The sequence below is a fragment of the Gobio gobio genome (assembly GCF_949357685.1).
Source record: "Gobio gobio genome assembly, chromosome: 7".
In the NCBI taxonomy this organism is placed as follows: Eukaryota; Metazoa; Chordata; class Actinopteri; order Cypriniformes; family Gobionidae; genus Gobio; species Gobio gobio.
This window is the reverse complement of record NC_137103.1, coordinates 47,294,577-47,319,839: the sequence shown is the minus strand read 5'-3', so window position 1 is coordinate 47,319,839 and position 25,263 is coordinate 47,294,577. Positions and strand designations below refer to the sequence as shown.

The 25,263-nt window shown below is 38.3% G+C and overlaps 1 protein-coding gene across 1 annotated transcript in view; it reads left to right on the top strand.

Annotated features, from left to right (window-relative positions):
• The window catches only part of cerkl (CERK like autophagy regulator), a 98,554-nt gene that overhangs the window by 57,751 nt on the left and 15,540 nt on the right, over nucleotides 1–25,263 (top strand). The window contains exons 5-9 of the mRNA XM_079821094.1: nucleotides 6,066–6,208; nucleotides 15,966–16,040; nucleotides 23,331–23,508; nucleotides 23,736–23,792; nucleotides 24,060–24,091. Coding sequence (XP_079677220.1) covers nucleotides 6,066–6,208; nucleotides 15,966–16,040; nucleotides 23,331–23,508; nucleotides 23,736–23,792; nucleotides 24,060–24,091 — 485 coding nt within the window. The remainder of the gene's footprint in view (nucleotides 1–6,065; nucleotides 6,209–15,965; nucleotides 16,041–23,330; nucleotides 23,509–23,735; nucleotides 23,793–24,059; nucleotides 24,092–25,263) is intronic.

The window sequence follows — 25,263 nt, the reverse complement described above, 5'->3', positions numbered from 1 at the left end:
AGTTTTTTCTCATTATAGTCGTGATGTTGCCCATCACAGTTCGGTACAGGCATCAGAACCGCGTCTCCTCGCAGTAGATCTTTGTTTGTGTGTGTGACGGAGGAATTCCTGCCGCTGTTTTGAGTCCTTTACACATTTTATAAGCTCTTCACGAGTTGTCAGCTCCGTCATATGTGTGACAGCGAGCACATTTAGCCCAGCACACAGCATTGTTTTGGATGTTCGACAAGTTCCATCACAAATTATACGTCATAAAAGCCTTTTTTATCTTTAGGTTTGGTGCAAACTTTAAGCGAACCAGGACTAAATGTATCATTTTATTTTTTGGTCTGGACCAAAAGAACAAAGAACTGAACTACAGGCCCAGCTTCTGCAGTGGTCAGGTACTACAAGTCGTAGCCCTCAGAAAATTGCGAGTTTATAAACAGTAATTACAAGTTTTACAAACACGTGAAGGCAGGCTTTTTTTTTTTTTAGTTCAGAATCGTTGAGGTAATTACGGCATGGTATGAATGCACCTTATTAAACTATTTTACTACATTGATATTTAAAGCATTTTTTAATTTTACACTACAGTACTACTAAAATGTTGGGGTTTAATTGTCTTTGAAAGAAGTCTCATCTTCATTAAGCTGCACTTATTTAATATATATATATATATATGTATATATATATATATATATATATATATATATATATATATATATATTAGTGCTGTCAAACGATTAAAATATTTAATCGTGATTAATCGCATTAATGTCATAGTTAACTCACAATTAATCACAATTAATCGCACATTTTTATTTATTCTAAATGTCCCTTGATTTCTTTTTGTCCCATTATTTTTTCTTATTGCTCTTATCAACATAGAAAAGTGGATCGGCTTGCTTTGTTCAAATGTTTGTTTTATTGAAAACAACATTGGCATACTTTAGTGTTCGATTTCACACCAACATTCTCACTTGGAGCAAATAATCGCTCACACAATGTAACACTGCCCATCAATAAAAGGGTGAAACAAATACTTTGTTGCACAAACAGCCCCTTCAACAGCCCTTTCTAAGGGATCAAAACAGGGTGATACAAAATAAAATTACAAAGTGCACATGCAAGGTAAACTAGGACTCCGCCTATAGTGCAGTTAAACCAGGGGTCGCCAACTAGCGGACTCCGGTCCGAATCCGGACCGCGAAGCCTTTTGACGTAATGAAACAGTTAACGTTGCAATGCTCAGTTACTACGTTCAGACCCAGACGCGCGGTCAAGCATGCAGTGAAGAAGAGACTGATGCGTGTGGTATATTAGCACAACTTAAAATAACTGTTTTCTAGTGAGTATTTGTACATATCTGTGATGACAAAGCTGAATTTTCAGCATCATTACTCCAGTCTTCAGTGTCACATGATCCTTCAGAAATTATTCTAATATGCTGATTTGCTGCTCAAGAAATCAATGTTTTAAACAGTTGTGCTTCTTAATATTTTCATAAAAAACGTGATTTATTTCAGGATTCTTTGATGAATAGAAAGATTGATGAACAAATAGTAATAATTTGTACCATTATAAATATCTTTACACCGTCACTTTTGATGACTTCAATGCATCCTTATTGAATAAATGTATGAATTTATTACTAACCCCAAACCTTTGAATGGTAGTGTATAATTGAGATGAATCAGATTATATAATGGTTCTAAATAAAATAAAATAAATCTATATTTAAAATCACAGGTTTGTTTTCATCACTCTTGCATATTGTTCTAATATTATTAAATATACACTATAAAACTCTGTAATACTTCTAAAAAGGCATTTAAAGTTGAAGTGTGCAATTGCTATGCCTGTATTATCTGAACATGAACATTTTTCATAAAATAAATAATTAGACCCATCACCTTTAAATTAGAAGCATTACTGCTTTGGTTACTCCTCAACACTGGAATGAAAGACCCTGTGGGATCATGCATCATATCTTTGCACTTAAGGTAATAGATGTCATTATAGATAATAGATTTCTCTTGCTCCTGTACAGCGCAGCAGTGAGACTCAAGACTTAACGCTGAGGATAATATCTGTGTGGAATTTCGGCATCAGTCATGGTCTGTCTGTGTATTCCAATTTCATAAAGCTGATTCTCTATCGAGGATTATAGAAAAGATGCTCTGATGATTTTGTTGAAATTTAATTTTCTGTCTGCATGACAAATCACTGAGGATATCTAAGCTACTTAACCCGGCGGGTGAAAAAGAGAAAAAAAAGATCACTCTTTCTGTTGTTTGCTAAACAGGATAATCTTCAAGCAGGGAATTTGTGTCAGTACTATTGTTACAGCCTCATGGGGTACGTTTCAAATCGCACAATAGAGTCATGGAAAGGGGTCTTTACAGGGATAGTTCACTTAAAAAAAATGAAAATAGTCATTTACTCACTGTCATGTTGCTCCAAACCATTATGACTTACAAAAAAGTTGTATGAACCAAAACGTATTTAAAAAATAAATAATAATACAAAACTTGAAATATATTTATTACATTTTCAGTGTACACACACAGGTTTGTTTTGCTATCTAGTGAGGACATTCCATAGGTTTTCCACATTTTTAATAAAACATTTTAGTATGTTTTAAAGCTATCTTCAATATGAAATGTCCTCATATTGCATGTTTACGCTGTAATACCAGTGTAATACCCGTGTCATTATACAAATCTGTGTCCTTATAAATCACACAAAAAAACACACACACATACACACGGTGATAATGCTACTAATGCTGATGTTACATTAAATAGCTGACAACTTGTCAAGAACAATCCATAGGGTGTTTTATTAGAAAGAAAATGTTAAAACACACCATCTTTAACACCTCAGCGAAAGCAGAAGAAAAGAGACTTGCATAGTTCCACATTTTTCTTTTTTTTTTTTCTGTCGAGGAAACGTGTTAAAGCGCTCTAAACTAAGTCCCCTGTCCTTATTCCTCTGAACTCGATTAATTAACTTCTGAAGAATTAATTCTGCAAAGGTAATACTAATCACACGTTTTTTTTCATTAATAGATCATCACTCATTAATTACTTCGGCAACTGATGCTTCCTCCGGTTTAAATGGAACGGTGCTATTTCAGTTACGTCTCACATTAAGTCACGCGCTGTGCCACACACAATAGACGTTAAAGTGATGGCACATCAGCGATGGATGCAATTATTCCCCTCACACATTTATGTTAATTATCAGCACCCTGAATGAAAAGACCTTATTTGTGCAGTTTTTACTGCCACCACATTGACTGCTGATAGATGGGAAGTGAGATAAGTGCCACACAATGAGACTGACGTGACACATTAGGGAACGTTAAATGTATGGAAGTAGTGCGTTACTTTTCCTCACCGTCAGCTCACAGAGACTCTCTCTCCGTTAGAGTTGTAGAGCTATTATTGGCTAACATTGGAAAGGCTACTTTTCCTCAAACATGATATACAAGCTATGATTGGAAAAAGACCATTTCCTGATTTTGTAATGCAGTGTGTCACACTATAATGCATCTCACACCCTAATGTCACAATTTTTTTGAACAAAATGTGTCTTTTTTAACCATGAAGTTTGAGAATTGTGGGCTGAAAGAAAATAGTCATGCTCTGTACATCTCTGATAACGGTAACAATCGCTAAAACTGCGATACCCATCATGCTTGTGATGCAATAACTCCTACAATGGTTATTTTTGGTGCGTTTCATTTGTCCTCAGAAGTGGGGAATTGCTAGTTCCCAGAAGGAATTTTTTAACTGGGACGCCTCAATACTGCCTTTATAAGTATATTTTTACTATACAATGTATAACTTGAGAAGAAAAGCTTCTATTGTAAATAGTATAAAGAATTGCGTAAGAATTTTTCACTTTCACGTTTTTCCCCAAGTAAAAAATGCAAGTCTAAACATTTTCAAAATTACTAGAACTAGTTTTAACTTGACAAAACGTGATACTCACAGCGTGACAAAACTAAATGCCAAAGACACATCTGTATATAGTCAAATAATTTAAGGCTGCAGTCCGAAAGTTGCCTCTTTGTCGCCATCTCTGTTTGAAATCTGGAATTGCAGTTAGTTGCTGAATGGTTATCTTTACTTGGGTTGTGGATCGTCACGGCTCCTCAGCATGGATGAATCTAATGTTTTGAGGAGTAATATGTGTAGGCTGTCACCACACCAGTGTGGATCATGTACTTCGGAATCACACATACTATATTACATCTTGGAAGTATGACCAAAATAATACGTTTCACCGGAAAATGTGATCTGAACAAGTAAGTAACATGTCTGCCACTTTTGTTCTTACCAACCGAGGAAAAAAAAGCATGAATAATGTAACAATAAATCACCTACCAACGGTGATTAAATCTAACGATCGATTGGCTCATAACACATCAAACCATGCAAACCATTAGTATTGTTATACCTCGTTCTCAAATTGTTAATCGTTAACAACATCAGCATTGACTACAAGTATTAAGTGTATTAGCATTACCTTTAGATTTGAATTTCTGGACAGTCTAATCTTTTGACTTTTAAATACAGGTGAATCTCCAGTTGTCACTTATGATTGTCGTTTGGACCTTTCTAGATTACAATCCGCCATCAAAATGATAAATTGAATTATTCCAGCTTCAGTGAGGAACTTCTGGGACTCCTTTATGTATACAGACGTGACGTAATGACACAAAGACACGCTCGAATTTCCCGCGTAAATCCACCAGTACCACTCAAATTATTACACATTATTACAAGCTTACTGTCGTGTATTGGGCTAAGGGGTAAGGGGACACTGGCTGGTTATGTACTCGCTCAATTTGAATTTGGATCATTCTTAACCAAAAAAAGTTACGGACAGCAGAAGTGTCAGACTCAATGGACGGATATAAAAAAAAAATGGATTACTGTGGCCTAATGATGAGCATATGTTAAATAAGGAAATAAAACATCTTTTTTATCAAAAATATCTTTTTATCATCTTCATTTGGGGGCTTCTCTTAAATATTGATATGCCATCAATTTTTATTTAATTAATCGGTATATCATGTAATTAATCTGGTTAGCATTTTTAATCAGTCGACTGCCCTACACGCAACATGTTAACTTCAGCACTGAACATTGGTTAATGTGGAATGAGGCTTGTTCATCTCGACCCCATCCGTCATTCCCATAAAGCTCTGCATTGTCTCGGCACACTGTGTGTTTGGTGAGGCCTCTCCGTTGAAGCTTTAACCTCTACAGATGAAGATAAGGCACAGTCTCTGACACCTGTGAAAAGCATCAAATGTTTTAACACGGTTCGTCCCTCCCACCCCTTCATAAAATAACCCATAGGTGAATAGGTGAGCTTTGATGTATCGCTTAATATTTACTCTCCTGATTTGGTAGATTCGCAGCGTCCTTCGAGGCTTAACATATATGGCGGATCAAAATATTGCAGGCAGATTTATCCCAAACACCTGCGACTGCAAGGTCACAGAACTCATTTTGTGAGTGGCATGACTACTTGCCTATTAGTGCTGGCCGTGTCTGCTAAACAAGTCTATTTGTGAGATTGTACAGTATTGCTAAAGGGCATTTCTGAATTAAATGTAATCAGCTTTACTAGGCTGTGTTCATTTATTAGTAATGTGCTTAAAGCAGATTAGTGGGCTCAGCCATTTTTAATGATTTATTTTGCTGCAGAGATCTGACAGATTTTCCGCTATTCTAGAAAAAAAAAAAGGACATTTCCCAATTAGAATGCCTCCCTCTCGACACTTCCACGGTTTAATCTATTGTTCAATACAACGTAATGGGAATTATGGTTTCCATTAATTGAAATGGATTCCTCTAATAAAGACTTAGTAGGAATTTTTAATCATATTTAAGGGATAACTATGCCATGTGTAATCTGTATATTCAATCAAATACTCTCCCATATGGATTTACATTTATCCACATGAGTGAACAACAGCCTAATTGTTACATGTGTGTTAGCCAGCCCTTGGCCATGACTTTGGGTCACATGACTCACCGCCCATCCGTTTGCCTTCTCTCTAGTGTGGTATGTGTTGGGGGAGATGGCTCTGTGGCTGAGGTGGCCCACGGGTTGCTTCTCCGAGCCCAGATGGACGCTGGGAGGGACACAGATTCTATCTTCACGCCTGTCCAAGCAGCACTTCCTCTCGGCATAATACCAGCAGGTGAGGATCAGGGGTGGTGTATCTCTTTCTCCTGCAGCTGTCCCCAGTACAGCCCAAAATGTCCAGCTTGTCTCAGGAGAGTGTGCGAATGAGCGTTCAGTCCTCGCTGAGTCAACATGAATTCAAAATTGACCCAATTTACTTGACCCAATTCACTTTTATACATGTTTCTGGTCTTACTGTGCACAATTCATCCCGTGCAGATCCTAGTAAACTTAAAGCAACACATTTCCGTCTTTTTCCGGATACTGTCACAAATATAACTCTTTAACCCCTCCCATCAAACCACCTGGCTCCATTCTAGTATGCAACACCCACTTTTCACAAAACAATAAATGAATTTCCCAAAGGTTGTTCTTGTTGTATATCTTGTTTCACACAGAAGTATGCAAGTGAAATTGCTTTCAAGCTATTTATGTATTGCAAGACCGTAACCATGTCTTGAACATTGGGGGGAACATTTATTTTTATTTTTATAAAGCATAAAGAAACAGAACAGTGAACGATATTCTAGGTCTAATTCTAGTGTGGAAATAATCATTTTGGGACTATTTGCAAATAACATTTGCATCAAATATATCGTTAGTGAATAAACACATAGACTGCTTTTGATTCTTGAATTCCTTAGTGGTCTGGTGCTAGAATTTTTGTAAACCGTGTCGAAGGTTACAGGTTCTAACCCGCCCTCATATCGTTTTTTTTTTTTTTTTCTTAACTAAAATCAAAGATGTTTAGTGATTGTATATTAAGCGCATGGAAACGTTTGTTTGCATTTTGTTTTGTGATGTCCCCGGAAAGAATAGAGTCCCTGCATTGGCGTTAAGCGATAGATTGACGCGTTCGTCTGTGCACGAGTCAAAAGAGAATGTAAACCCCGCCTACTTTGATTTGAATGGCCATCTCAATCATTTTGACATTGACGAGGGTTAGACCTGAGGCAGACCAGACTAAAAACTTTTTGTCACCCTAACATACAGAGCGCTGTGTAATGAAGTGCAGTGCAAGAATTTCAAATATTGGGGGGGACTTGTCCATGGTGGTTACGGCCCTGATGTATTGAAATACATTTGTTTCATGGAAAGTGGGTGTTGCATACTAGAATGGAGGCAGGTGGTTTGAGGGGAGGGGTTGAAGAGTCATATTTGTGATGACATCATCTGGAAAAAGCCAGAGATATGTTGAGAGATCTATGTTTTAATTACAGATTAAATTAGATATTATACTATTATACTATATTAGTTAAAAAAACAAGTAATTATTTAATGTATTATTCTATATATCATATCATAAATGATTTAAAAAAAAAATTTAGGCACATATAATATTTCATTATATATATATATATATATATATATATATATATATATATATATATATATATATAAAATTACGTAAATATATTAATTACATATTGTATATTTATTACATATTATTTACTTCGAAAGCACACATACTATATTATATACTATCTAAATTATTAAATTAAAATTAATATCCTATATATCCTATATCCTATATACAAGCAGACATGGACTAAAACCATGATTTGACTCCATGATTTATTTAAGTGAACAAACTTATATGATAAATCACAGCATGTCAAAATGTGACTAGTAGTAAAATAATGTATAGCAACAGTCTTGTGGATAAACCGTGTGACGTTTTATGCTTCATTCCTGCACTAAAACAATCAGAGACGGGCTGCCAATTAAAAACCAAACCCTGTAGTAATTTCGGTGTCTAGTTTCTGTGCTGTCAGAATGATTTAGTTTGATTGTGTTTTGAAACTCCTCTAGCGAAAACAAACAGGCAGCTCATAACAGCAGCAAGCGAGTGTATCATTATCAAATTGATTTAATCACAGTCAGGCCTCTGAATGGCCTCCTCGCACACTGAGTTAATTGCCTTCAAGAGTGTCTGAAATGGAGCATCCTCGATTTGCCTTTGAAACAGGCTCCACTGGCCTTGGATCAGCGGCCCAGAGCCCTGCGTATTGTCCAGGACTGACTAAGCTGAGATATTTTCCTCTCTTTTTTGCGGGATTGTGGCATGAACCAACCCCAAAGAGCTGCCAAACTGGGGTGGAAAGAGGAGGGGAGAGCAGGGTAGATTGGTTCGGTAGCGGCCCCTACTTTTTCGTCCAAGAGATTGACCTTCACTTGTCATTTCAGGCGCAGCAAAATGGAGTGCTGTTGTTAGGAGCAATGGAAGCCCTCCAACTCCGCACCCGCTGCAAACTGACCGTACCGGGGTCATGGTTTCTCTTCATTAGTGCCGAATCCCACGGGAGTATTTGTAAACAGTTTCATGTCACAAATGCGGAGGGGAAAAAAACGACCCCCCGCCTTTGGCGTTTCCCTGCGCAGGTTTGGATGTGTGACATCAGACCCAGGTCAATCCTTAGGGACGGAGGAAATGGAGTCAAATCACTCTCTTTGTTACAGCTTTGCAAAACCACTCATGTATTGCATCAACTACTGTGATTTACCGCGAGTAATTACCAATAAAATATACATGAAATGCCCTCGCATATAGCAGCTACATTGACGTCTAATTATCTTAGCAGGAAAACAGACTAGTTTCTTTAACGCTTTAATTTGTCATTTTTATGCTCCTTTCTGTCAATAAATACACTCAAGTTGAGCAAACATTCAAGTTTTTCCGAAAGATAAAGCTAATTACAAAGAGTGTTTCAAATACCTTATTTACATGATGCAGGATAAACATTGCCCTGCCCAATTAAAGGCTTTCTCTATGCACCATAGTATATGCACCTCGGTACGTATAGCATATAAATTGCAGGCTTCTAATTAATTTGCCTGCTTTTAAGGGTTTCAGGGGGACTGTTAATTTCTTTGATATTCCAGGCAAAGAACCAAAATGTTGGTGCAGTTTCCACGAGACTCTTAGACATGCTTGACTAGCGAGTCATTGCATCACATTCATCTGCCTGGATGAGGGAGACATTAACTGCCTTATGAATATTCATGCTGTCTGCTTAATTAAGTTAATTGTTCTGCAGAAGTGCTCGCACTTCCAAGGACAATTTTTTTTCTCCCTCTCTCGCTCTTTCAAAGCCCCCTTCCTTCCTATTCGCCCCCCTACTCTAATATCTAGGCGCTAGCACCATTCGTCACCAGGTTCTGGAATGGAGATGGCTAATATATGGAAGTCCCGATGATGTTGGCACAGGCTGTTGCTCTGAGCCTTGCGGGAAAGGCAGATGCACGCTTGAAATATAGAGTTACCGCGCGGCAGCGGCACTACAGACCCCGCCGAACAACAAAAGAACAAAACGATCAATGCGTTTCGACACCAAAACACCAAAAAACAGCCATTGTCTGTTCACCAACTCAAGCGAACCTCAAGTGGGCTTTATCAGATCTGTGCAATAAATGGTAATTTTAGCATTCAGATAATGAGATTTTAATATCACACTCACTGAGACTGTTAAGTAACCGCATTCATTATATTTCTTTTAATTGGCGGTACACCAAGCACTCCTTATATTACAGTTTCTCACAAGCCTTGCACCAGAATTTATCCCTGTAGGACTCACTTTGCTATAACACAGCAAAGCCACAGCTTGCCATTTACGACAGGGAGCGAGTCGGCTCTGTTCCAAAATCTAGCGAGCTGCCTACGTAGACAGTATTTTAAGGCATCAGATGCACACTCCTGATGAGAAGCTGTTTCAAAAGGAAAGAAACTAAGTTCTTTAGGCCAAATTCTAAAGCATCATCATGTAAATACTTGCTGAAAAGGCAAACCCATAATGCATTGCAAAGAACTGAAAAAAAAGATGGTGCACAGGGTGAGAGAAATGTCTCAGAAATTTGATTAAAAACAAGCACAAAATAATTACCATAATGCCATTTTCATTACGTAAATTTTTTTAAACCAGCATATTACGAACAATAAAACGACATAAATAACATTTAAATAATTTAAAAATAAAAATGCATAATTTGGGGGTAGATTGTATTTAAAATAAAAATGAAAATCCAAATAGATAAAATACCCAAAATCCAAAATCATCATTACCACAGTACAATAAATCTCATTATTATTATTACTGCAATGGAGGAAAAGTCTAGTTCTTACTTTTATTCTTACAGACGCTGTAATAAAATGATGGACACATTTTATTTTAAATTAAAGGCAGAAAATGTAACAAATTTGATTAACTGTCATGAAAATGTCCACTGAACACGTGTCCATTAACTGGATTATATTAAATTAAATGTATTAATTTAATATGGGGCTAATATATTTGTGCACACATTATGATAATTTTCAGAAATCTCAGATAAACTTGCTTTCTGAGCAGTTTTGAGTTTGCCAATGAGTCTTCATAATAAAACATGATTACTTATGTTTTGACTTTTGTTTAGCTTTTAACAGGGCATATAATCATATACAAGACGCTTGAGAAAAAAAAAAGAAGCAGTGTCAAGATGCAGTCACCGGGATTTTGCCAAGACATGTTCCTCGATCAACATATTTTGTTGATCCTGGAACAACATCCTTGTCCAAAAATTCAGTCCTAACCCAATCCCAGCCCTAAACCTAACCCTAACCCTAACCCTACCCCACCCATAACAATTGGTGAATAACACTGACGTAGAAGTACCTAACCCTGCTTTTAAGCCTAAACTTGTCCCTCAAATCTGATTGGCTGCACTTGGTGAAATCACGTTCACCGTCAAGATGCAATGGTGAAAAAAGTCTGCTTCATAAAGTATATGCTCATCTGAATAATCTGCTTGTACTCGAGTAAACAAAATAATTAAAATGGCCATAGTAGCTACAGCAGTAGTAAGGCAGATCTCTAGGTTTTGGAACTCAGTCCGCCAGACGCTGTTACCTTTACTGAGCTTTTGTGTTGAAATCATCACAACATATGGAAACTCCCAGAGAGGCCAGGAAGCATTGTGGATGTGTGTGTGTGTGAGGGAGGGCTACATTACCAGTGACCTGGTAGGTGGGAAGAGGCACATTTACTCGCAGCCAAATTCGGTTGGAGTGTGAGTGTGTGTCCAGCACTGTCAGAAAGGGAGGGAACGGTTTCATCCAACACCTCCGTCCTGTTCTCATTTACAGACATTTGCTTTCATACCCTGTTGATCTGAGCAAACACACTGGCCAGATAACTGCATGAAAGGAAATGCCTACTCACCCGACAAGGACAAGCCTCTCTCTGCTGTTTGTCTCTTGTAGTAATCAGTACAAATACACACACCTGTTCTCCCTTCGCAAGCTGCCAGCAAGGTAAACCGCCTTAATTGGCACAAGGCGATATTAACTTAAATTAATGCCCTTTAACAAAGTCCTCATCCTGTAATGATTAACTTTACCTCACTCATTAGATGGGCAAAGCTGCTGCTGTTTTTAAATCAATGCTGCATCACAACTCACATACTAGTCCTAAACAGTGTGCAAGACAAGAACTAGGGTTTTCCAAAGCAGAGTACATTGAAAACAGTGTTCCAACGGTGCCTGATGGGTGAATCTTTAGAAAACTATTCTATTTTGAATAAACAAAATTAAAAACCACATGCCACAGCATTCAGATGATCTCATAGCTGATTGTCCTGCTGATCTCATGATCTCATTGTTCCTGCTGAACACTAGAGAAGATATTTTGAAGAATATGGGTAACCAAACAGTTAATGGAGCCCATTGACTTCCATAATATTGTTTCCCATACTATGGAAGTCAATGAGGCCCACCAACTGTTTGGTAACTCATATTCTTCAAAATATCTTCTGTTGTGTTCAGCCGAAGAAAGACATTCATACAGGTTTGGAACAACTTGAGTGAGTAAATGACAGAATTTTCATTTTTGGGTGAACTATCCCTTTAAAGTAGGGGTGTCCAATCCTGCTCCTGGAGGGCCACTGTCAGGCTGAATCCAAAATCGCCCCCTAAACCCTCATTCACTATTTGCAACGTTATCCACTAATATAGTTCACTTAAAGGAGTAAATGAAAATGAGTGAGTGAATTCGGACAGCCGTTGAGTGTACATCGGCTATACACTCGTTATCGCGGTGCGATTGAATGAGTGCACTTAAAGGTCCCATGGCATGGAATTTTTCTATTATTTTATAATGTTTCCTGAGGTGTACTTATATTGTTAGTATGATTTTTACATCAAAAAATGTCAGAATTTAGAAATAAAAGTCCACTATGGTATCGGACACCACTATAAATGGCTGTCCCTTCAAATAATGCCCTATTTGAGGGTATAGGGGGCGATTTCGGATTCTGACTCAGTTTAGCTCCGTCCCCAAATTAAACACACCTGAACTAGCTAATCAAGGTCTTACTAGGCATAGTAGAAACTTCCAGTCAAGAGTATTGAGTTAGGTTGGAGCTAAACTCTGCAGGACAGTGGCCTTCTAGGACTGAGTTTGGACACCCCTGCTTTAACCCCGCACCAGCGATACCACCTCACTTTTTTTCTTGTCAGTGCGAAAGAGACTCAAAATACTCCGTCAATTTTGGTGTGTTATACATCATTAAAATCTGTTAAGTGTCTACTTTTATTTGTGTATACTCGAAATAAAAACAAAATGTTGTGCTTTTTGCAAAATAAAGAAAGCAAACATGATGCGCGATCTGCCGCCTCTCTCTCAACGAAGTCCATTCTGATACTTTGCAGATAATTAACTGTAACTTAGTGAGTACTTGTCACACAAACATGAGACATATGTCTAAAGAAACTTTGAATTGTCAGGTTTATATTCTTTGTTTATGTAATCTGTTTGAAAACGGAGAGATGTCAGTCGTTCGCGAACTTCCTCATTATCTGCTAATGTGGCCACGCCCACACGCGTTCTATTCAAAGACAAATTCTGACACGGGCCATGCAAGTATTTTACTCACCCTCAAGTTGTTCCAAATTCATATGCTGTCTGTGGAACACAAAAAGAGAAATAAATATTTTTCTTTCCACAACTCAACAAAAAAAAAAGACGTGCCATATGATAATTCTATGTGACAGACCATATAATATAATATAATATATCATATAATATCATATACTATCATATAATTTTTTCCATATAAATGGAAAATATGACAATTTCTTGACAGTTTTTGTAAGATTCACCCTAATATTTCCCACTACTCCATGTCCTATGAATTTTGTCTACAAAAATACTTTGCAGTATGTCACAACAGTAGCATATTGTCTCACTGCACACTCACAAGTATGCACTTTCCTGAAGTACATAGTTTTAGTGTAGTATAGATACTCATTTAATAGATAAAACTGAAATCCATGTTTTAACATTGTCATGCTCTGAAAAGAAACATGCTAAAGAAAGAAGTGTGCATAATTAGAGCATATAAATTGCATTGATTATTGAGGACTTTAAGTGAGCCGTGATTGGTTGAATAGAAATTGAATGGAAAGGTTCCCATTCTGTCCTCTGTAGCAGGTGCTTGAGAACATTGATATGCAGGGGAGAGAGTCTACTATAATAAAGCAAAGCTACATTTTTTCACGTTTCTGTAGCCATTCTTAATGGAATCTCATCACTCACTGAGAGTAAACAGTGTCTGTGCAGGGATACACACTATAGCAAACATCATGGGACCATATGCCACAGCATTCAGATGGTCTCATAGCATCAGCATCAGCGTGTGTCTAACGAGAAAAAGCTTTATCACAAAATCACCTGTGCGGAGAACAGAATTGATCCAAAAAGAAAAGCTGCTTGTTTCTGAAATACACAAGTCCAGTTGAGAACAATTCACCCAAAATGCAAATCCATATGCTATGTTTGTGGAAAAATGACTCAAGCTCACAAGGTTTTTTTGCATAATTGTCATGTAAATATTCTTAATATTGTCTCAATGTTTCTAAAAATGCAACATAAAATGCATTATATTCCAAGTCATCTGAAGTCATATGATAACTTTGTGTGACAAACAGACCAAAATTTATGTCATTGTTCACTGATAATCACACAAAGCTACCGCATGAATTCAGAAGACTTGGAATATAGTGGATTTTATGTTGCATTTTTAGAAACATTAAGACAATTATGCAGAAATACCTCATTCAGTATAATATAATAAATATTTATATAATATTAATTATATAGTAGTGGCCAAAAGTGATATCAGGAGAGGATATTTGTTTTTAATGACCCCACACGTTCAATTAAAACATCAAAATATGAGGAAAATGTAGTTATAAAAATAGTTATAAATATAAACTTGGTTAAGGTAATAATCTGACAAAATTATTCGGGAAAAAAGGCAAACTACAGCTATAGGGTAATATAGAAATGCATAAGAAAACAAAAAGCTGACGCGAAAAAGCACACTGACTACAACATAATCATATTTCATTGGTTCTCTCTTGTTTCTTGCTCACAATTTCTTTGTATGACAGCCTAGCGAAAAAATTATGTCCACACATTTTTCCATGTTTCATTGCGTTATGACAAAACAAAACAACTACGCAATATGCTAAATCTTCAAAAAAAAAAATAATATTTGAATAAAGGGTGAAGAGAAAGGGTCAATTTTCATAGACTGGACATCACTTTTGAGCATTTCTGTAAGATAATATTTGTTTATAATATAACATTCTTTTCTTTTGATTTTGGGGGGAAATAGAACCCTTTCTTGACAGGTTTTGTAAAATTCACCCTAACATTGCCCACAACTCCTTGTGCTATGAAGTTTGTCTCATGCGCTTGATTCCGAGTCTTCTGAGGCCATACAATAACTTTGTGTGACAAACAACATTTATGTAATTTTTACGTATCTGTCTTAAAGGGATAGTTCACCCAAAAAAATTTTTATGTTTAGCTTACCCCCAGGGCATCCAAAAGATGTAGGTGTCTTTGTTTCTTCAGTAGAACACAAATAAAGATTTTTAACTCCAACCGCTGCAGTGTGATAGTCGTATAATGCATGTCAATGGGGATATTTTAGAGTATGAGAGCAATGAGAGTAAAAACACAGACATACGAATCCTTATTAAACCATGCGGCTCGTGGCGACACATAGATGTCTTAAGACACGAAACGATCGGTTTCTGCGAGAAACAAAACAGTATTTATGTAATTTTTTTACCTCTTATCAGAGGAATGTCATCTAGTATTCCCAGCGCCATAACTTCCGGCGAATAAGGTCAAAATACTGGCGCGATCAAAGATATATATATATACGTAGATGCCTCATTCGAATCTATGAATATACATATGATCGCACCAGTATTTTACATGTATTTTGACCTTTTTCGCCGGAAGTGATGGTGCGGGGACGGCTGATGATTTTTTTTTTTTTAAATATGGACATTTTTCTTACACAAACGCATCGATTCGCTTCAGAAGGCCTTTATTAACACCCCGGAGCCGCGTGGAGCACGTTATTTGACGGACAGATGCTTTTTTTATGGACTTCAAAAACAGAGCAACTATTACTGCTATTATAATGCTTGGATTAGCCAGAACATTTTTAATATTACTCAAATTTCTTCATCTGAAAGAAGAATTTCATATACACCTCGGATGACTTGAGGGTGAGTAAATCATGGGCTAATTTTCCTTTTTGGGTGAACTATCCCTTTAAGACTTGTATTATAGCATATTTTGTGTCACATTTTTAGGACTATTAAGACAAGTTCATAAGTAATGTGAACTAAAGTTTTGGTTCTTTTATTGTGTTTTTGGAGCTTGTTCACTAACTATTCCTTAAAGAGTGTTCAAATGTGTGTAATTATCCTTCCATAGGTTCTACTGACGTGGTGGCGTGCTCTGTGCATGGAATAAGACGCGCCGTGACTGCAGCCTTGCACATCATCATGGGTATTTATCTCGGTTTCTTTCTCTCCTTCATGCATGAGCTTCTAGTGATTCTCCAGCCTTACAGCCGCCTGTACGCTTACAGTAAGGCCTTGAGGAACCACGGGACTTAACGGAGCACAAATATACATGATAATAATAATAATATGTAAATGGGTTTCGTATTTACTTTTCAATTCCACTGAGTTATGTGTGCAGGGGCAATGGTTTTATTTTTTCACCCTTTGGAAGTCTCTCTCTCTCTCTCTCTTTTCCGTGCATCCCAATGGCGGAGTGTGCGGTGGTTCTCTGTAATCTGTTGTTTAATTAGAGTGCACAGGCTGTTGTTATGGGGGCCGAGAGAAGACAAACCCCCCACGCGGGCTCTGCCTCTCCAGCTTTGGAGATCATGGTTTACAGGTCCCATGGAACGAGAGACAGTCCCGGGAGAGGTGGAGATACGTCTGTCGTCAATCACCCGTACCGTCCCGCCACGTACGCAGAGCTTCTTTGACGTGGCTGTGGGCCGTCTTTGGAAGTGTTACTTCTGGCTGGCAGTGTTCGCTTTGGCTTTAGTATTGCATGTTCCTATCTGTCTGTCTGTCTGTGAGGCGTTTTTGAAGTTAGCACCAATATGTCTGGGCCATTGTGTCGACTGTGCAAGCTCTCCTGGGCTTAGCTTAACAGACAAGCGGATTTGGCTTGTGTCAGGGGATTACACGCACAAGCTAAGCTCACATCCTCCAAAAAAAGAGAGAGAACACATACTGGCAAAAATTTTGCTTTATAGCTGAATTACAATTGGGATGAACACAATCAGAACCGCACAATAGAATTACAGAATCAGTTGTGTTCGAGTAAATTAGGTTCTTTGTTGCTACGTTATATGTGGATTACTGATTTTTTTTAATTTGGTGATATTTTGTTTTCCAGTCCCCCTGTAGTCATTTTATCCCTTAAAACTCATCTTTGATCACCAAAAATGACATATTTAAACGTTTTTTTTTCCTGTGGAAAAAGAATCGTCATGCCTTAAAATAGCTTGAATGTAACTTGCTTCGTGTAGTATATGCACACCCATGAATATGCAAATTATCCCCGCCTCCACTCACTCACACCAGCTCAGAGATCCACTCGCTCAACTTTACTGTAGTTTACACTGCACAATGGCAAGTGGAAATACTGGTTTAATTCAGCCATATATATGTTTGAACCAGAAACGGATTAAGAAGAAAAAGTGGAAGAGTGAATTATACAAATACAGGCTCATCTAAAAGTCGATGTATCAGAATGGCAATGAGTTTTATGTAACCCTCTCTACAACGTCGGACACATAATGGTAATTATTATCATTAGCCTTTTGCTTGACTACGTTATCAAACAGCTAATAATGTTTAGCTAATGTTACACAAAGCATGTTCTCGTTTGCCATCTCACAGTCAAGTTGCCTTCTAAAAATCAGTATCCTTAGAAACACTAGAAACAACTTAGAACATCAGTGAAGAAAGGCATATAATTCATCATAACATCGTAATATACATCATATAAATAATTCACCCGCTATATTGCTAAATATAGTACCGATTTTTCTTATCAACAGAAAAATATACCAGGATAACATGGCTTCTCTTGAGACTCCCCTGCTGATATTCTATGATATGCTAATGCCCACCGCTTGTTGACGTGATTGGTTACAACATATTTGTGATGTAGAGAACAAGGGGGATTTCCAACCACATCTTTTTGAGACTATGGTAAACTGCAGTTTTTAAGAGAAAATACTCAGCAATGGTGTTGACTTATGGATTTGCACATGGTTTGTCTTAAAGCATATTAAAAACACCACATAGACAGTTAAACAAAAACAACATTAAAAACTTGATTTTTAAATCAATAGTTCACTCAAAAACTACATGAAAATTTAAAATCCTGTCATGATTTACTCACCTGCATGTCATTCCAGAATGCTGTACATACTGTTGATTTACCTCTGTTTAGAAGACAAAACAAGTATTTTAAGGATGTTTTAGGGAACCTTCATATACTTAGTTATTTTCCATTTGACAATCAGACTTAAAAATGTACAAAAAACAGCATAAAAAGCACAATAAAAAGTAGTTAAAATGGCTCGTGCACTATATTAGAATTCTTATTAAGTAATAGCTTTATGTGAAGAACAAATGAAAATGAATTTTTTTTTTTTACTTGTGTATAAGACAAAATGGGAATTTTTATGGCATCTTCACATAGTTCCTCTCCATACAATGACAATTAAAATACATCATATGATTAGTCCATATAACTTGTGCACTATATTCTAAGACTTCTGAAGTCATATGATAGCTTTGCATGAATAACAGACTGAAATTTAAAGGGATAGTTTACTCACCCTCATGTCATTCCAGAATGCCGTATGGTGTTATTTACTTCTGTAGAAGACAAAAAGAGATTTTTTTGGTGAATTTTCACTTAGTTCTTTTCCATACATTGACCACCAGGCTTCAAAATGTACAGAAACGGCACAAAGAGCACTATAAAATTAATCCATATGACTCTTGCACTAAGTCGTATGATAGCTTGTGAAGAAAAGACTAAAATGTCAAACCATGACACATACCTATGACACAACCTACACCAACACAAATATATTGAAGAATATGGTGTTTTTTTCCCATGCAATCAAAGTTAGTCAATGGAGTCCAATGTTGTTTGGTCCCCATTGACTTTCATTGTATGGACAAAAACAGTTGAAACATTGTTAAAAGTGTCATCTTTTGTGTTTCACAGAAGAAAGTAAGTAATACAGGATTGGAACAACATGAGGGTGAGCAAGTGACAACAGAATGTACTTTATTGGGTGAACTATCCCTTTAAAATAACAAAACTGGATTGTGTGAGAATATCAGATGACAAACCCTCAAAACTGGTGTGCCTAAAACTCTCCGGCCCAGTTCTGTTCTCGCTTGGCTGCAGACTCGGATGATTAACCCCGATGTGACCTCCACGTGTGAGAGAATGCGTCTCATCATTAAGTCCTCAGAATTGAGCCATATGGTAGTGTAACTCATAGCTTTTGACTAAAGGGAGGTGTGAGTTTTAAGAACGAGTGAATTTCTTTTGTTCGCCGAGATTGGCACCTTTTCTGTGCACCGCGGTACACTCGCTATCTCAGCAGGTTCGTTGAGAAACGTCCTCGTACCGTCGTGATTAATTGCTCCATCAAAACATTGTGGCTCTCTGTACGAACCGCTGAGCTAAGTGTAGGCACTCGCTCAGCAAAAGACAGCTTTTCCTTAGAAGACATTCCTACAGCCAGGCATTAGGCGTCTTGTGTTAAGCGAACAAAAAAAAAAAAAACACGTTTTCCCCTTTCTTTACTACACAAAGTGTCTGGCTTTTGTTGCTGCAAGGCAAAAGAGAAACATCAACGGCACATAAGACACCTGACACGAATGAGAGCGTAATGCCTATTTAGGAAGGCCAATATAGGGCTTGTTCATTTCTAATTAAGCAATATTTACGCATGTGAATAAGGCCAACTGGCGGGATTTGGAAGGATCCAATGAATAATGCATGAGCGGGGAGAGCGTATGCATGGGGAGACAGAAGGAGGTCAGGAATGTGCCGGGCTACGGGGACTGGACTCAACCAATGGGCCACCAGATCCACTCATTCCTGCTCACTCCGACATATGCAATGAATTAACTCAAGAGATGTCACATTGACACTTGATAGATGACTCTATTGTTTCTTATGGACTTGAATTACATTTGTTGATTAGCCTATATGGTGCACATTTACATCTACATAATGCACATATACATGCATACATAAATGCATATAGATATTGATTATATACTACGGTTCAAAAGTTTTTGAAAGAAATGTATTCTTTTATTCAACAAAGATGGATTCACTTGATAAAAGTGAGTGTTAGAAAAAAATATTTCAAATAAATGCCGTTCTTTTGAACTTTCTATTCATCAAAGTATCATAATTCATCAAAATGTTAAGCAGCACAACTAATTTCAACATTGACAATAATTTAAAAAAATTCTTGAGAACCAAATCAGCATATTAGAACTGAAGACTGGAGTAATGGCTGCTGAAAATTCAGCTTTGACATCTCAGGAATAAATTACATTTTAATATATATTAAAATTCTTATTTTGAGTTATTTAAGTTCAGTTATTTAAAATTGTAATAATATTTTACAGCATTACTGTTTGTCTGTATTTGTGATGATAAATGCAGTCTTGGTGAAAAAAACTTCTTTCAAATACATGCAAAAATTATATCAACCCCAACATTTTATAATAAACACTGATCAGGCATAACATTATGGCCACCTTCCTAAAAGGGGGTTGGTCACCCCTTTTTCTGCCAAAACAGCCCTGACCCATCGAGGCATGGACTCCACTAGACCCCTAAAGGTGTGCTTTGGTATCTGGCACCAAGATGTTAGCAGCAGATCCTTTAAGTCCTGTAAGATGCGAGGCAGGGCCTCCATGGATCAGACTTGTTTGTTCAGCACATCCCACAGATGCTCGATTGGATTGAGATCTGGGGAATTAGGAGGCCAAGTCAACACCTTGTTGTGCTCTTCAAACCATTCCTGAACCATTTTTGCTCTGTGTCAGGGAGCATTATTCTGCTGAGAGGCCACAGCCACCAGAGAATACCGTTTCCTTGAAAGGGTGTACATGGTCTGCAACAATGCTTAGGTAGGTGGTACGTGTCAAAGTTACATCAACATGGATGGCAGGACCCAAGGTGTCCAAGCAGAACATTGCCCAAAGCATCACACTGCCTCCGCTGTCTTGCCTTCTTCCCATTGTGCATCCTGGTGCCATGTGTTCCCCAGGTAAGCGACGCACAGGTACCAGGCCATTCACATGATGCAAAAGAAAACGTGATTCATCAGACCAGGCTACCTTCTTCCATTGCTCCCTGGTCCAGTTCTGAAGCTCACATGCCCACTGTTGGCGCTTTCGGCAGTGGACGGGTCAGCATGGGCACCCTGACTGGTCTGCGGCTCTGCAGCCCCATATGCAACAAACTGCGATGCACTGTGTGTTCTGACACCTTTCTATCAGAACCAGCATTAACTTCTTGAGCAATCTGAGCTACTGTAGTTTGTCTGTTTGATCGGACCACACGGGCCAGCCTTCACTCCCACGTGCATCAATGAGCCTCAGCCGGCCATGACCCTGTCGCCGGTTCACCACTGTTCTTTCCTTGGACCACTTTTAAGAGATACTGACCACTGCAGACCAGGAACACCTCACAAGAGCTGTAGTCAAAGTCTGTCTTGTCAAACTCACTCAAATCCTTACGCTTGCCCAGTTTTCCTGCTTCTAACACATCAACTTTGAGGACAAAATGTTCACTTGCTGCCTAATATAGCCCACCCACTAACAGGTGCCGTGATGAAGATATAATCAGAGTTTTATTCACTTCACCTGTCAGTGGTCATATGTTATTGTTATCATAATGTTATAATATGTTATATATATATACATACACTTTCACATGCAATAAACTGGATATCGTTAATAAACATAGATGCATTATTGTTTGCATCTGTTATTATCATGCTCTCAATGGCTCTGAAAAAATCACTGTCTACTACCTACATAGGCAGCTACCTTCTGAGACAGTATCTGAATTGACACCTCATAAATGATCAATTTAATTTATAAGCAACTTCAAATTAGCGCTCCTCACATAATGTGCACGGGATATACGACTGACAATTTCAATAGAGCATATATTGGAGTAAAATAGTACAAATTTGATAAAATCAACCATTTTAATTTATGTAACTTTTTTTAATACATTTCGGTACCGAATGTAATATATTTATATATTCGTGAGTACTTACTTGATTTTAAAAAAAGTTGCCAGCATTTTTGATCATTTTCACTTGTTCATATTCTAACTTAATGCATTATTTTTTTGTTGTGGGTAAAAAGCAACATTTTGAGAAAAAAGATGAGAAAATCACATTTGTGTCAAAGACTACATCCAGATCGGATTCAGAAGAATGATCAAAACATAGATGGAGTAGATTGAGTCTATCAACACTCCCAAAGCTTGCACAGTCTTATCGCTCTTCCTGGGTTGATATTTCATTCGTTAACATTAGGCAGTTATGATTCAGCAGCCATATCACCCTGACGCCCAAGACTGGTTTCCCACTGAAGCTAAGCAGGGCTGAGCCTGGTTAGTACCTGGATGGGAGACCAACTGGGAAAACCAGGTAGCTGCTGGTAGAGGTGTTAGTGAGGCCAGCAGGGGGTGCTCACCCTGTGGTCTGTGTGGGTCCTAACACCCCAGTATAGTGATTGGGACACTATACTGTAACAAGCACCGTCCTTCGGATGAGACGTTAAACCGAGGTCCTGACTCTCTGTGGTCATTAAAAATCCCAGAATGTCCTTCGATAAAGAGTAGGGGTGTAACCCCGGCATCCTGGCCAAATTTGCCCATTGGCCCCTCTCCATCATGGCCTCCTAATCATCCCCATATACAGATTGGCTTCATCACTCTGTCTCCTCTCCACCAATCAGCTGGTGTGTGGTGGGCGTTCTGGCGCAATATGGCTGCCGTCGCATCATCCAGGTGGATGCTGCACATTGGTGGTCGTTGAGGAGAATCCCCCTTCTATATGTAAAGCGCTTTGAGTGCCTAGAAAAGCGCTATATAAATGTAACAAAATTAATTTATATACACAGTAAAAAAAATTCAGGTCACCAATTGAAAATTTTCTAGTGACCGATCACATCAAAATTTTTCAGTTGGCCAAATTGAATTTCTGTGAATTGATGCACTTCAATTAAATTAAAATTTAGGAAATTCAATTTGGCCAACTAAAAAATTTAGATGTGATCGGTCACTAGAAAAATTTCAATTGGAGACCTGATTTTTTTTTTTTACAGTGTACTGTTTAATGTTGATGATTGTGTTATTTTACATATGAATATGCTTACATATGCTATCACTTGTTTCTGCTTCTTTTTCGCCTTTATTTTAAAAGCCTTACCTTTAATGGCGTCCCCTACTATATGACAGTGAAAACACAGAAAGCTGAACATTTCCGTCAATGGCATGGAAGCGCTGTCTCATAAAGGACGGCAATTTCTGTCAATGGCGGGGAAAGATTTAGCAGAGCTATAATCTACATTTGTAATGGATCTTACCACCCTTGTGTGTCTGTTGTGTCCTCTGTTCCTAGTGATTTTGTACTCTTTCTATGGCAGTGTCATCTTATACCTAATGCCTCATAGTGACATTGTTACGTTGCTGTTCTAGGTCATCATCAGCCTGTGGACGTGTGCAGCTTCAGCTGTATGGGTCGTCTGGTGAGGTTCGGTTTCTCTGCCATGTTTGGTTTCGGTGGGCGGACGCTCGCACTGGCAGAGAGACACCGCTGGATGCCACCCAGCCAGCGTCGCGAGTTCGCTCTCATTAAAACACTGGCAAACCTCAAGTAAGCGGTCTCTCTTTCTCAGTTGTGTTGTCAGCTGTAGCTGTCTCTCATCTGGTGGGTTCCAAGGGACTGGCTGGTGCTCTATCAAATCTGGGATTAGTGTCAGACCAGCCTGGCACAGCACACATGGGCACTGTCTCTTAGAAATCCTTATCATAACACTCCATCTAACGTGTTTGTTCTCTCTCCTTGTGTCCCTCCCCAACTGACCGATGGTGCCTGTGAAGACCTGAAGACTGTGAACTGTCCTTTATAACCAGCAGAGGAGCCGAGGATCAGACAAAGTGTGTTAAAGCAATTTTTTTTTAAGGTTTTCTTGCCCCTTATCCCCATCCAACTTTCAGCATAATTATTTGAATGTTATTTTAAATAAACCACCCCCTGCTTAATTGGCCATTGGAAAGAAATCAAAATGCTGGAAATGCTGAAGGTCACCCAGCTAATGCTAATAAGGCAGGCTGCCCCACACTGTGAGGAGCCCATACAACTCCATTATTACTCAAATGCTGTTAATGGTTTTGCACTAAAAAACATCTCTTTCTTTAACACAGAGCTGAGCGAAACAGAGATGGAGGAGACATTTGTGAGTACAGCTAAATTAGGAGAAAATTCTGAAGATATTGCACCGCTATAGCTTGCGTATATCTGCTTCATTGGGCAGCAAAACAGCTCTCGGCTAAAAGTGTTTCCTATGAGAAACAAAGGGGTTGTTCCTCAAGGGGGTGTTTACCGGCTGATCTAAAAGCTGAATTTTCCATTGGGATTGGACTTTTAAACACAACCCTATGGAAGCTTATTTCCGTCACTGAATAAAAAATAAAAAAGGTTATTGCTCACAATTATCTCTCAGCCTGAATTGGCTGAATGTCGGATGCAAATGGCACACTTATATAGAAACACTTCAGGAGTTTCGAAGTCGTCATCTGATTGGTTGAATTCTACAGGATGTCGCGTTCTTTAATGGCCCGTCTCAAAACAAATGCCGTGACGCCAAACTCCCTTGTGGAAGAAGAACGCCGCCATGTTTACAATTGTGACAATGAATGCTTACCAGGATCAACTAAATGGATTTTCCAAAGTATGTGAAGTTCGTGGCTCCATTGTTGCAGTAAATCTGCACAGCGTTCTTGAATTAATATATGCACGCCGGTCTGTTATTGCAGGGTGTGGGGAGGTTGATGAGCGAGAGACATGGGAGGAGCGAGCGAGATCGGTGTGCGTAATTGAGAATGAGCGTCACCTGCGAGGCACACCGGTCTCGCTCGCTCCTCCCATGTCTCTCACTCGTCCACCTCGCCACACAGGGACATCGACTTTACATTTTCACATGAAGCGGAACAAAACAAACTGTGATTGGTTGCGTTGTTGTCAGTCAAACATTCTCTTGGGCGGCCCTCGACTAATGAAAGCTGCGATAGAGTCCAGACCTTCTGCCGTCAGTCGAGACTACCCAATTCTGACTTTTTTTCTCGTAATTGCGAGTTTACATCTCACAATTCTCAATTGCGATTTCAACTGCAAGTTATAACGTCAGAATGGCGTGATATAAAGTTGCAATTGCAAGTTATAAAATCAGAATTGTGAGATATAAACTCGCAATTCTGATAAAAAAAAGAATGTATTTTTTCCCCCTCGGAATTGGAGAGTCTGAAAACAAAAAGTCAGAATTGTGAGATAAAAGGTCACATTTATCTTTTACATTTTTTATTCCATGGTGGAAACAAGCTTCCAAAACTGCTAAAAAAAATAACCACA